The sequence below is a fragment of the Leptonychotes weddellii genome, unplaced genomic scaffold (genome assembly GCF_054177405.1).
Source record: "Leptonychotes weddellii isolate Sample4059 unplaced genomic scaffold, ASM5417740v2 HiC_scaffold_831, whole genome shotgun sequence".
NCBI lineage: Eukaryota > Metazoa > Chordata > Mammalia > Carnivora > Phocidae > Leptonychotes > Leptonychotes weddellii.
The window spans coordinates 2,203-14,872 of NW_028053879.1; the positions used below are offsets into that span (position 1 = coordinate 2,203).

Consider the following 12,670-nt stretch of genomic DNA (forward strand, 5'->3'; position numbering starts at 1 on the left):
GATACTATAATTCTCTGCCCACTCTCATTCATTCCCCATTCCCTGCCACTGTCCCTTCTTCAAAACACAATCTTTTACCCAGTCTAACGCCCCCTCTAGATTCACAGAAAAACAACGCGCGGATTTGCACTTCAAAAAGCACTTTCAGATGTACTATTTCATCTGCCCTTCACAACAATGTGAAGCGGCCAAAGTAGGTAAGCACCCCCATTTAACGAGAACAGCATGTCTCCAAGGTCACGGAATAAAAAGCAGAGGAAGTCGGGAGCAGAGCCCCAGGTTTTGACTCTGGTCCTCCGCTCTTCCCGCTGCTTCTCCCTGCCTGCCGCCCCCGCCCTTGCGATGTCAACAAGGTGCCCCTCGGCTCAAACCCAGGCCTGTAGCTCACGTCCCTCCCACGCCACCCACCTGCAAAATCCCCACCTGCCCTGTCCACTCCTTGACCGCACCACCCCCATGACCCTCCTCTCTTCACCAGCGCCCTCCGCCCATGGGCCTCCTCACCCCGCCAGCTCCCGCCGCTCATGTACCCCCTCCTGTCACAGACAGCTCGAGAGCCGCGCTCGGCCTCCCACAGACCCTCGCCGCCCCGCCTACCCGCTTCGCCACCCCATACCCCTTCTCCTGTCAGCCCGCGGCCCGAGAGGCCAAGGCTACCTTCTCCAAAGATGCCGGTCTCTGCACGGCCAGGGAGCGGGCCAATGACAAAACCGTGTTGAAATAGAAGCCCCGCGAGGCGCTGGAGCCGGAGCCGGAGCCGCCGCCGCCGCTGCTGCCGCCGCTGCCTGCACGGGCCGCGGCCGCCGCCATCATCGCGCGCGCGGCGGCGCTGCCCGCGGGCTTCCCGCACCCGGCCTGCGAGCGCCGGAGCTCACGGCGCAGGCGCGGCGGCATCCGGCTTCCCCGCCACGTGACCTCTGCTGTCGACACTGGGTGGGGCGTGGCCGCGGGGTGATTCCACCGCTGGAGGGGAGAGAGAAGCCGAGCGGTAGGCTGCGGTCGCGCGCACCGGGCGTGGCGCCCCCCAAGCCGCGGGATAAGATGGTCAGCTCCGGAGGCGGGGCCTCCCGCGCGAGACAGGCGGAAGGAGTTCACTCCGCGACGGGCGGGTGGAGGGGAGTAGCGCGGCGCTGGTGTGCGGGCCGCGGAGCTGCGGGGCTGCAGAGCGGTGGGCGCTTCCCGAGGGCCTCGGGAGGTCGGCCTGGATCCCTGCGGGCCCGGAAAGGCCGTTCCTCGCCTTGGCCACGTTCCTCTTTCTCCTGTCCAGACCCAGACGAGCGCCGGCACCATGTCGGCCTACCCCAAAAGCTACAACCCATTCGACGACGATGCGGAGGATGAGGGTGCCCGGCCGGCCGTGTGGAAGGACGACCGCGACCTCCCGGATGGACCTGGAGCGCCCGTGGACAGGCAGCAGTACCTGCGGCAGGAGGTGATGCGCAGGGCCCAGGCCGCGGCCGCCAGCACTGACCGGTCCCTGTCCCTCGTATACGAGTCCGAGAGGATCGGCGTCGCCTCTGCCGAGGTGAGTCTGGAGCAGGGCAGGACGGCCCAACTAGGCTGAATTGTCACACGAGGTCAAGAAACTTTAGCTATACAAAGAGGTGTATGTCTTGAGTACTTGAGGCAGTTTACCCCTGTAATATTCCTTAGCTATTAGTAGAGATCGGGTTAGGGAAATGGAGTCTGTTTCTTATAATTACCTGCTCAGAATCCCAGATCCAGAGCTTTAACCATCCCTCCCCGAGTGACCCAGAATGGGTGAGGATTGTACCTGCTGGTGTGTGAAGTACCAGAGCAAATGGGCCTTGAGTTTTTTCCTATCACTGACCACTTCATCTCACCGATAGAGGTGATGAGGTCTGTCTGGGCAGCTGCTGAGTAAGCCATAGCCCAAGTTTGGTCAAGTCTAGGGCCTAACTTTTACTTCCCAAATCCAAATGAAGATGTCCTAGATAGCATATGGTTTGTGACAGTCCATTTCTCCGATTCCCCCTTGTCAGTTCGTCTCTCCACCCATGGGAGATTTCAGGGACCCTATGTGAGGATTGTTCTTTCTTAGGCACCACATTTCTTCCTCAGCCTACTAATGAAATGGTTTTGTTTGGGCTTTTTTTTTTTTAAGTTTTAAAAAATGTAATAGTAGATCATTGGTATATCAGCTAACATTAATCTAAAGCATTTGTAGCTTTGAAACTTAGTACTGGAAGCTGAAGTGTTGTCTTCCTCCATGGGTCTCTTTGTAACTCTTTTCTCTGGCAGAGTTCATTCTGACCTGATCACTTACGATCTTGGGCAGTTTGAGGTATGTTGATTAATTTCTCAAATAGTTGTCTGGGTCATATCCCCATTGCTGCTTTCCTGGTTATTTTCCTTCCCCACTTCCGTTTCCTTCCCCACTGTTACAGTACAGTATCCCTCATTGGCCCATTTTCCTATCTTTGGCTTCCTTAAGGAAGTTTAGCTGTAATTCTCACATCTTACATCTACTGGATTCCTATCTTTGAGTCTAAATGGCAAATGTTGACTAAGATTTGGGAGGATTGCCTAAGGTCTTAGGGCCCTAGTGGAGGAGTTACTTGAGGGTCCCAGGTCCAAGGAAGCCAAGTAAGAACTGTTTGAAGGGACATCTCTGGGAACAGTGAGAACAATTGAAATAGGAAATCAGAATGATACAAAGTAGGATGTCATGGCAGAGGAGAAACTCCAATCTGGCTTTTAAGGCTAAGATTTAGACAGGAGTGAGGAGGAGGGAGAGGAAGAAGGGTAGGAGGAATGTTCATAGGGCAGAGAGGAGCGGTGCAAAGACCCTGGACCCACCACAGGGTTCCTGGGCTCCAGTAGGGAAGTGATGCACAGGATATATTCAAAGAAAAGGCCCAGAGGAGGCAGCTTAGGAGCCTTTCATGGGCAGGGGAAAGTCTGTCCTTCAGAGGGAAGGAGACTCAAAAACATTAGAGGTGAATGGTTTCACGTGGATTGTGGTGACACCCCCCCATGCTGCTCCCAAAGGCCCTTCTCTCTATGTAAGGGGGACGGTGAGAGCAGAGGCAGAGTGGTACCTCAGGCCTGTGAGGCTTGGACTGGGCTAAGTTGGTGTTGTTCTGAGAGGTGCAGTATGATCATGACTGGGCAGGTGACAGGCACTGTCATCATCGGTATGGTGACACTGAATTTTTCCAGGATTGAGTCAGTTCCCAGTCATCAGAGGCCCTGGGAGGCCAGAATGGTCAGCACCCCCTCCCCACCCCACTCTGTACTCTCCAAACTGCCTTTGAATCTGTCTTTGATTCCAGTCAGAATGGGGATGGGAATGGGGCTGAGGTTGGGGCTGGTGAGCTCTTCCTGCCACTCAGTGTACAGTGTGACTTCCAGCAGACCCAAGGCACCTGCTAACCTCCCTCCTTAGAGACCCAGCGCTGAGCTGTGCGAAAACATGATAGGTTTTTATAGAGGCTTAGGAATGTACAAATATTATTTTGGGAAGATAGTCAGTTCCAGCTTGGCAGAAGTAGGAAAATTACTTAGGTCATCCTAAGTGAAGGAGAGTCATCCTCCTCCTGTGAAACCTGACAAGGGTTATTTCTCACAAAGAGTATAGCCACAGGGCGCCTGGGTGGCTCAGTTGGTTAAGCGACTGCCTTCGGCTCGGGTCATGATCCTGGAGTCCCGCATCGGGCTCCCTGCTCGGCAGGGAGTCTGCTTTGCCCTCTGACCCTATCCCCTCTCATGTGTTCTCTCTCATTCTCTCTCTCTCTCAAAATAAATAAATAAAATCTTTAAAAAAAAAAAAAAAGAAAAAAGAGTATAGCCACAGGTCATGACTGCCAAGGGACAGAGTTAGAGCAGAGAGCAGTTCCTAGTTAACTGGCCTGGTAAGCACAGTCCAGAACCGTGGAGAGACTTGTAGGCCACTCAGCTCTTCTGTTTTGCAAATGTGATTTATTTATTCTTTCTTTTATCTAAGGTTTAGCTTTTGTGAAGCGATATCCAATCACATAGTTCAAAATTTAAAATGTACAGAAGAGTAGGAGGTTTCCTCCCACCCCTCTGCTCCCACGGCAGCCAGTTACCGTCAGTTCCTTCAGTGTCCTTGTGAAGATATTCTATGGATAGAGACGTAGCTATAGTCCTTTCCTCTTTCTTTCTTTCTTTTTTTTTTTTAATTTTAACTTAAGTGGATGCATTCTATATATTCTAGTCTGTACATTTTTTAATAGGATTGGAGGTTAGTCCCTAGTAATATATAATGCACTGATCTTTTTGTTATTGTTGTTTTTATGGCTGTGTCGTATTCCACTGAATGGATGACTTGTATTTATGTAGCCAGTCCTCTAATGATAGGCATTTGGGTTGTTTGCACGTTTGGGCAAGCCTGTGGAGACATGGCTGCCCAGAGTTCCTTGTCCCCTCTGGCAGCTGAGCATGCTCCTGTACAGTTTTGTGAAGCCTGGGATCTCATTTCAGGGGAGTCCAGCAATAAATGTTAGACCAGGGCCTGAATGGCTGGCACAGTAACGTCAATGAGACGGGAGTGGTGTTTGGTAGGCCATCACACAACCATGTAGGCATGGCTGACCACCTGCCCAACTGGCAGACCTTACTGTTTAACCCCTTCAGAGGTCAAGCATGTGGCTGAAGGCCCCCACCTAAATCACACTATTAGCATAAACTATCTGGCCTAGCCTAAGGACTCAGATAAACAAAGATACTCTTATCATGGTATTATAAGGGCCAGGAGCCAGGCAAGGTCTTTCTTTGGAACATAGAGTGTGTGGACAGGCCAGGCCTGCTGAGTTAGTCCTTAGTGAGCCTGGGTCAGCCTGCACTCAGGCAGTAAAGAGCACCAGCATCACTGCCTTTGCCCTTGGTGGTTTTTCATGCAACCTAAGACTCCGTTTGTGTTTTTGAATCCACTCCATACTACTACAGTGAGACAAAGCCCCAGTTTGAGCATATTCCATGCTCATGTGTCCCTGCTGGCGCTTACGCATGTGTGTTGCCCTGGAAAGGGAGTGACATGAAGGAGATGAACTTCAGGTTTGTCGGTTCAGCTTATTGACTCCAGATTGACTTCCACCTACTTATTATTGGATCCCTGAGTTTTTTTGTTTTTTAAGATTGATTTATTTATTTGAGAGAGAGAATGAGAGAGAGAACACATGAGAGGGGGGAGGGTCAGAGGGAGAAGCAGACTCCCTGCCGAGCAGGGAGCCCGATGTAGGACTCCATCCAGGGACTCCAGGATCATGACCTGAGCCGAAGGCAGTCGCTTAACCAACTGAGCCACCCAGGCGCACTGGATCCCTGAGTTTAATTATGAGTTCAGTACAGGAACCTTAGCACTGACATTTTCCTTCTGAATCTCAGGGCCTGACCTGGTCAGGGAAGACAACCAGGCCCAACTGACCTTATGAGATGTATCAGCCGTGAATTGGAGTTGGGATCTGGTGGTCACTGCTGCCCTCTCCGATGCCTGCTGGGTCCTGCCTGGCATCCTGCCTGCTCCCTCATCTCATGCTCACGTTCCTCTTCCGCTCTCAGTTCCCCCAGCTGGCCCCGTGGCCCAGGACTGCTGCGCACATGGGCTGCTCCCTCTGCCCTGATCTCTTACCCCACCCCCCAACCCTTTGCCTACCTAACTTCTCAGCTTTCAGTTTCCCCTTCAACGCCACCCCATCGGGGAGCCTCCCTGACTCCCCCTTAAGCCAGGCAAGGAGCCCCTACTGGCAGAGTGGCCATCGTGTATGTGTAGGATAGCTTTCTTTTCTTCCTCCCCCACTCTGGATTCCCAGCACCACAGGGTTGTCAACAAATGAAGAGTGAAATGAAACTTGACTCACTGAATCCTCCACCAAGACTGTAAGCTCTGGCAGGGCAGAGATCTGGGGCTGGTTAGTTCACCCCTGAATCCCTAGCACCTGGAACAGTGGCTGGCAGAGTAATACTTGGTGGTGGGTATCTTGCACACCTCTGTCCTTCGGTGTGTGTTCTCTATCAGCAGGGAGTCCCTGATATGTTCACATTCTCACAGGGCCCGGGGACATAATCCATCTGGCCAGAAGTCACCCCATGTAGGACAGAGTATACCCTTACAGGGTCTTCAGCTGTCTTTTGCATTCTCTCTTTCTTTTTTTTTGAAGATCTTATTTATTTATTTGACAGAGAGAGACACAGCGAGAGAGGGAACACAAGCAGGGGGAGTGGGAGAGGGAGAAGCAGGCTTCCTGCGAAGCAGGGAGCCCGACCGGGCTCGATCCCAGGACTCTGGGATCATGACCCAAGCCGAAGGCAGACGCTTAACCAACTGAGCCACCCGGGCGCCCCGTCTTTTGCATTCTCTTGCTTTATCAGGAATCCTTGTTTGACAAAGAGCCACAAACCAAAGGGGAATTGAGACACCCCCTCTCTCTGTGCTGTTGCTCAGCATAGTACCACTGGCCCAACCAGATTTTTTTCTCTGACCATTTTCTTTTTTCCTGTTTAACTTACAGAAAACTCCTTTTAGCACTTAAGGTGGGGATGGGGGGTGGATCACCTGTAATGTTAACATCTGAGCTTTGCATGTATGCCCTTTACACTGAGGGTACTCTCTGGAGCTCCCTCCCCTCATAGCCGCCCTTGTCTTTCCATGATCTCCATTATCCCAGGGACCAATGATGATATGCATGGCGTCCCTTTTGGGGGACAGGAAGATGCCTGGGGACTGGAGTATTTGAGGCCTGCCTTTGTGATGGCTGGTGCAGGGTCTGCCTAGCTTGTCCTTCCCACCCTGGCACTCCTGGTATTTGCTCTGCCAAGCCCTTCTTCCTCGTTAGTTAGAACCAAGCACTTGGAGCCTGGTCCTTTCTTCTGCCTCAGGGGATGGATTTCAGCAGAAGTTCCTCCTCTGCTGGCCTCCTGACCAGATCACCTCCAGTGAACACCAGCTTCCAGCTCACAGAAATTTCCAGAGACCAGAACAGCACTCACTTCCCTGCCACCGTCACAGATTTCTCTTCACTTTGATTGTAACATCTAAGTGAGACGTTTGGTTTCCTTACCAAGTCAGCTCAGTGATGCAGACTCGGAGTTTGAGAGACTGTGTCACTTGTGAACAGAAGAAAATAAGATCTCACTGTGAATTGGGGAAGGTTTTGTCAGCTACTTGTTACTTCTGCTACTCTCCAAATTAAGGTCGGGAGGCCGAAGCAAGAGGTCAGGTGGTTGGTGAGATGAGCCACCACAAGAGACCTCACTGTCAGGGAGGCCGAGGACCTGGCTCCTGGTGTGACAGAGCCCTGGCCAGCACCCACCCCGGGCAGCCAGGCACCTCTCCTGCTTCATATTCTTCATCTTCTGCAGCAGGGGAAATCAGGTGGTGGGACTGAACTGTTGGCAATATATCAACTCAAAAAACACACAAATGCTGGAGAAAATCATTTTAACCCTAATTTAGAGCCTTGCCTTATTCCAGGAAAGACTTACCTCAGAATGGACATGAAGATGACAAACCTGAGGTATTGGAAAAAGGAGAAAACTCTAGATAAATTAGCAACTGTTTTTTGTTTCTTCTAAAACCGAGTTTTGACACAGTCCAGGCATTTGCAAGAATGATACGGTCTAGAAAAGATTTTTCCTTTTGTTTAAAAGAACCTAATGGTTTCTTCAGACGTGTCTCATGAGCTGGTGAAAAACACTTAAACGTTCAAAGCTGTAAAGCTCAGCAATTCTAAGTTTATTTCCAAAGGTTTTTTTGTTTTCTCTCTACACATTATATTTTAAAATTTCATCCACTATAAACATTGAGAGCTCAGATTACTTGTTGGGTCCCTAAATGTTCTAAAAGCTTTCTACTAACGCTTTTATAAGTAAAACGGGCTCTAATAAACCCATTATGTATATTTTTCCTTTTTATCCTTCAGTTGTCGGAGGCCTTTATTCAAAAATTGTTCATGATTCTGTTTTAAGGTATTAAGAGAGAAATCTCTAAAGATTGTCTGCCACAGGTAATATAACTGCTGAGCCACAGACAGATGCAGGGTTGGAAGATTCAAAAGGTGGTGGAGGGGGCGCCTGGGTGGCTCAGTTGGTTGGGCGACTGCCTTCGGCTCAGGTCATGATCCTGGAGTCCCGGAATCTAGTCCCACATCGGGCTTCCTGCTCAGCGGGGGGTCTGCTTCTCCCTCTGACCCGCTTCCCTCTTGTGCTCTCTGTCTCTCATTCTCTCTCTCAAATAAATAAATAAAATCTTTAAAAAAAAAAAAAAGGTGGTGGAGGGCAGGGACTGCCTCACGAAGTCAAACAGGAAAAGCTTGAGAGTCTCCGGGCTGGAAAGGTGGGTCACAGAGAAGGAACACAGCTGGAATGGCCTGAGATAGGGGCGAAACAAGTTTGGCATGAAGAAAGGAAGGTATTAGTGTTACTGTGGTGGTGAGTTCACATGCACCGTCGGAACCATCAGCTCTTTTTTTTTTTTTAAGATTTATTTATTTGAGAGAGAGAACATGAACAGGGGGAGGGGCAGAGGGGGAAGCAGGCTCCCCGCTGAGCAGGGAGCTCCACATGGGGCTCGATCCCAGGACTCTGGGATCATGACCTGAGCTGAAGGCAGCCACCCAACTGACTGAGCCACCCAGGCGCCCCCGGAACCATCAGCTCTTGAGGAATATGATCTAGGCTGTCCCCATGGCCACAGAGCATCATCCACTTGTCCTTTGGCAGTCCAGCAAGCCACTGCTCTGAGTGAGACACTGGGGACCCAGTGAACAAAGCAGGTCCCTGCCTCATGGAGCTTGCATGTTATAAAAACTAAAGTAGATTGAGGGTGTAGAGGGGTACGTTGAGGGTAGAGAAAGTTCTACTTTAGAGAAGGTGTTCAAGGAAGACTTCTTTGAGGAAGTGACCTCTGAGCAGAGACCTGAATTAAATGAGCAGAGCTGTACAAATATCTGGAGGAGGATCATTACAGGCAGAGAGAGTAGCATGTACAAAGGCCTGGGCAGAATCACCTTTGTTAGAGGTTTTAAAGGTGAAACTGTGGGTGAGTTGGAATCAGATATTAACAGGGCCCAGAAAGGACCCAGCACCTCGCCTGTGAAATAATTTGAAGGTGTGACCAGGGCCAGGTGGCTCCAGTGACCCAATGGAAATCCCATATCTGAAAAGGGGGGAGTACAAGAGCCATAGTCCATGGGGGCAGTACCAGGTCAAAGCCTGTAAGGTTCACGGGGGCCAGGAAAGGGGGAGGGCTAAAGAATGTGCTGCCAGTCCAGGCCTCGTGCATCTTAACATGGTCCTGTGAGCCAGCCTCATGTGGGCAGGAGGGAAGAGAACTCGGAAGCAAATACGAAAGAAAGCTAATAGAAGCAGGACAGGGAAGGGCAAAGGAATGTGTTGTCAGAAGGGGAAACGTTCCCTCACAGATGGCAGCATCTGTCCCCATACGTGCTCTCTGAGGGCTCGTGACAAACCTGCTGTGTGTGGTCCCCTGCAGAGGGGAAAATTACAAAACGGTGTAATGCCATCACCTCTCATTTTCTCCAGGAGCTCGATCGTCAGCGAGGTGTCTTAGAACGCACGGAGAAGATGGTGGACAAGATGGATCAAGATTTGAAGACCAGCCAGAAGCACATTAACAGCATTAAGAGCATGTTTGGGGGATTCGTCAATTACTTCAAATCCAAACCAGCAGAGACGCCACCCGAACAGAATGGCACCCTCACCTCCCAGGCCAATAGCAGGTGAGTGGATCTTCAGCCATCCAGATATGAAGTAGCTGAAAGTGGGGGTTAGTGCAAATGGTCAAGACTTTCGGGGCACCTGGGTGGCTCAGTTGTTAAGTGTCTGCCTTCGGCTCAGGTCAGGATCCCAGGGTCCTGGGATCGAGCCTCCTGGGATCAAGCCCCGCATCGGGCTCCCTGCTCTGAGGGAGGCCTGCTTGTTCCTCTCCCACTCCCCCTTGCTTGGGTTTCCTCTCACACTGTCTTTCTGTCAAATAAATAAATAAAATCTTTAAAAAAAAAAGAAATGGTCAAGACTTTCAAGCCTCTTCTAGTGCCTTAAAGGGACCCAAGATCTTTGTAAGTTACTCATTGGAAGGGATTCGTCTTCACACATTTTGAAAAAAGAAACATTTCTCCAGCGCTCCTGATGATGTTTATTTGATAGACATCCAGTCTGCATAAATTGGGTCTCCAATAAATTAAATTTACTGCTCCAGTAATTGTAATTTGAAAGAATATTCACCTCAGAAAGCTTAAACAGTATAAATGTGGCTCACTTCACAGAATTTTAAAAATTCTTTAAAAAGTCTTTATATCGGGCGCCTGGGTGGCTCAGTTGGTTAAGCGACTGCCTTCGGCTCAGGTCATGATCCTGGAGTCCCGGGATCGAGTCCCGCATCGGGCTCCCTGCTCAGCGAGGAGCCTGCTTCTCCCTCTGACCCTCCCCCGTCTCATGTGCTCTCTCTCAAATAAATAAATAAAATCTTAAAAAAAAAAAAAAAAAAAGTCTTTATATCCAGGGCGCCTGGGTGGCTCAGTTGGTTAAGCATCTGCCTTTGGCTCAGGTCAGGGTCCTGGGATCGAGTCCCACATCGGGCGTCCTTGCTCAGCAGGGAGCCTGCTTCTCTCTCTCCCTCTGCTGCTCCCCCTGCTTGTGCTCTCTCATTCATGCTCTCTCTCAAATAAATAAAAATCTTTAAAAAAAAGTCTTTATATCCAACATTGCCATGTCTAATTTTGTCTGGCCCTTTAATTTTAAAATTAGCGATTATTTTACTCAAAAGTTTTGGTTAGATAATAAAGTAATATGTGTAATTTGAGCAGGTATTTAAATATCATGTGTACAAAGAGTCAAGTTTCTGCTAAAATAGATTACTATTCATATCTCAGACCGTTGTGTTTATTTTTTATTGTAAAAATAACATAGTCATATTATAGAACATCTACACCTTACCATAGCACAAAAACTCAAAACTTAGTTTCCCCCCTACTTACTCAGTGTTTTCAAAGCTGCAGTCACAGTGTTCATTTAGTTTAGTTTTGTTTTTTTTTATTTTTTTTTTAAAGATTTTATTTATTTATTTGACAGAGACAGCGAGAGCAGGAACACAAGCAGCGGGAGTGGGAGAGGGAGAAGCAGGCTTCCCCTCGAGGAGGGAGCCCGATGTGGGACTCGATCCCAGGACCCTGGGATCATGACCTGAGCCGAAGGCAGACGCTTAACGACTGAGCCACCCAGGCACCCAGTGTTCATTTAGTTTTATAGCCTACTTCCATTTAACCCAAAGAAATGTCTGATATAATGTTATTACTCAGGTCTCTCTGTTTATCTTTTAAATCTGGAATACAGAACGATTTTTTTTTTTAAAGATTTTACTTATTTATTTGACAGAGAGAGACACAGCGAGAGAGGGAACACAAGCAGCGGGAGTGGGAGAGGGAAAAGCAGGTTTCCCGCTGAGCGGGGAGCCTGATGCGGGGCTCGATCCCAGGACCCTGGGATCATGACCTGAGCCGAAGGCCGACGCTTAACGACTGAGCCACCAAGGCACCCCTGGAATACAGAATGATTTTTTTTTTTTTTAAAGATTTTATTTATTTATTTGAGACAGAGAGAATGAGAGACAGAAGGATCAGAGGGAGAAGCAGACTCCCTGCCGAGCAGGGAGCCCGATGCGGGACTCGATCCCGGGACTCCAGGATCGTGACCTGAGCCGAAGGCAGTCGCTTAACCAACTGAGCCACCCAGGCGCCCCTAAGAGAAATTTTTTTAAGCGCATAACTGATGTACAGTAAAGCGCACGCATCTTAAGTGTGTGTTGACACTTTCACTAAACGGGTGACTGCTTAACTGTGTATACACCTGTGTGGCCATCACCTAGATTAGGACATAGGGTGTGGGAGGGAAGAAACTGGGAAACTGTTTCCACCTCAAGTGGCTCTGGGGAGAAACAAGTACAGGTGAAGGAACTGAGGATGTAGCGGAAAGACCAGGCAGGTGAATTGTTGGGATTTACGGAGAGAAAACTACAGAAGGGGAAGAGGCGGTTGGTTGGCCCGGGGGCTATTGCCTGTGGATACGCTAGCCGAGGTCATGAGGGTTGGTTTGTTTTGTGGCTCAGTCCTAATCACCGTCCATCCCTGATTTTCCAGCTTGACCCTGATCTCAAATACCTGTCACTTTTTCCCCCCAATTGGGGTAGTTTCCGGGGTTGTTTATTTAGTTGGGTTTTTTGGATCTTATTTTTTTGTTGTTGTTTGGTTTGGTTTGGTTTTCAGTTTACAAATCAGAAGGATGTTTTGTGTCCTCCTTTTTAAAAGGGTTTATGTGTTATCAGAGGAAGTTTAGATGTCCGTTCGCTTTGGACTAAGACATCAGCATGGTTAAATCTATGATGTAATGTGTAATTGCTTCTATAAAATGAGTAAATCTTTGTAATCCTGTCAAAACCCCTATTCCATAAATACAGGGATATTCTGATATAGAAGCTTTTTTTTTTTTTAAAGATTTTATTTATTTATTTGAGAGAGAGAGAATGAGAGAGAACACATGAGAGGGGATAGGGTCAGAGGGCAAAGCAGACTCCCTGCCGAGCAGGGAGCCTGATGCGGGACTCGATCCAGGGACTCCAGGATCATGACCTGAGCCGAAGGCAGTCGCTTAACCAACTGAGCCACCCAGGCGC

General features: G+C 49.4%; 1 protein-coding gene across 1 annotated transcript; it reads left to right on the forward strand.

Annotated features, from left to right (window-relative positions):
- The first annotated feature begins 1,086 nt into the window (after window positions 1-1,086).
- On the forward strand, window positions 1,087-9,749 carry SNAP29 (synaptosome associated protein 29). Its single transcript, XM_081811548.1, has 2 exons — window positions 1,087-1,525; window positions 9,526-9,749. Exons 1-2 carry the CDS (start codon window positions 1,289-1,291, stop codon window positions 9,724-9,726), a joined length of 438 nt encoding a protein of 145 aa, XP_081667674.1. The 5' UTR covers window positions 1,087-1,288; the 3' UTR covers window positions 9,727-9,749.
- The last annotated feature ends 2,921 nt before the right edge of the window (window positions 9,750-12,670 follow it).

Coding starts and splice junctions, on each gene's coding strand:
- SNAP29 (XM_081811548.1), top strand. CDS start 1,289: ATGTCGGCCTACCCCAAAAGCTACAACCCATTCGACGACGATGCGGAG. Junction 1,526..9,525: donor TCGGCGTCGCCTCTGCCGAG/GTGAGTCTGGAG, acceptor CATTTTCTCCAG/GAGCTCGATCGTCAGCGAGG.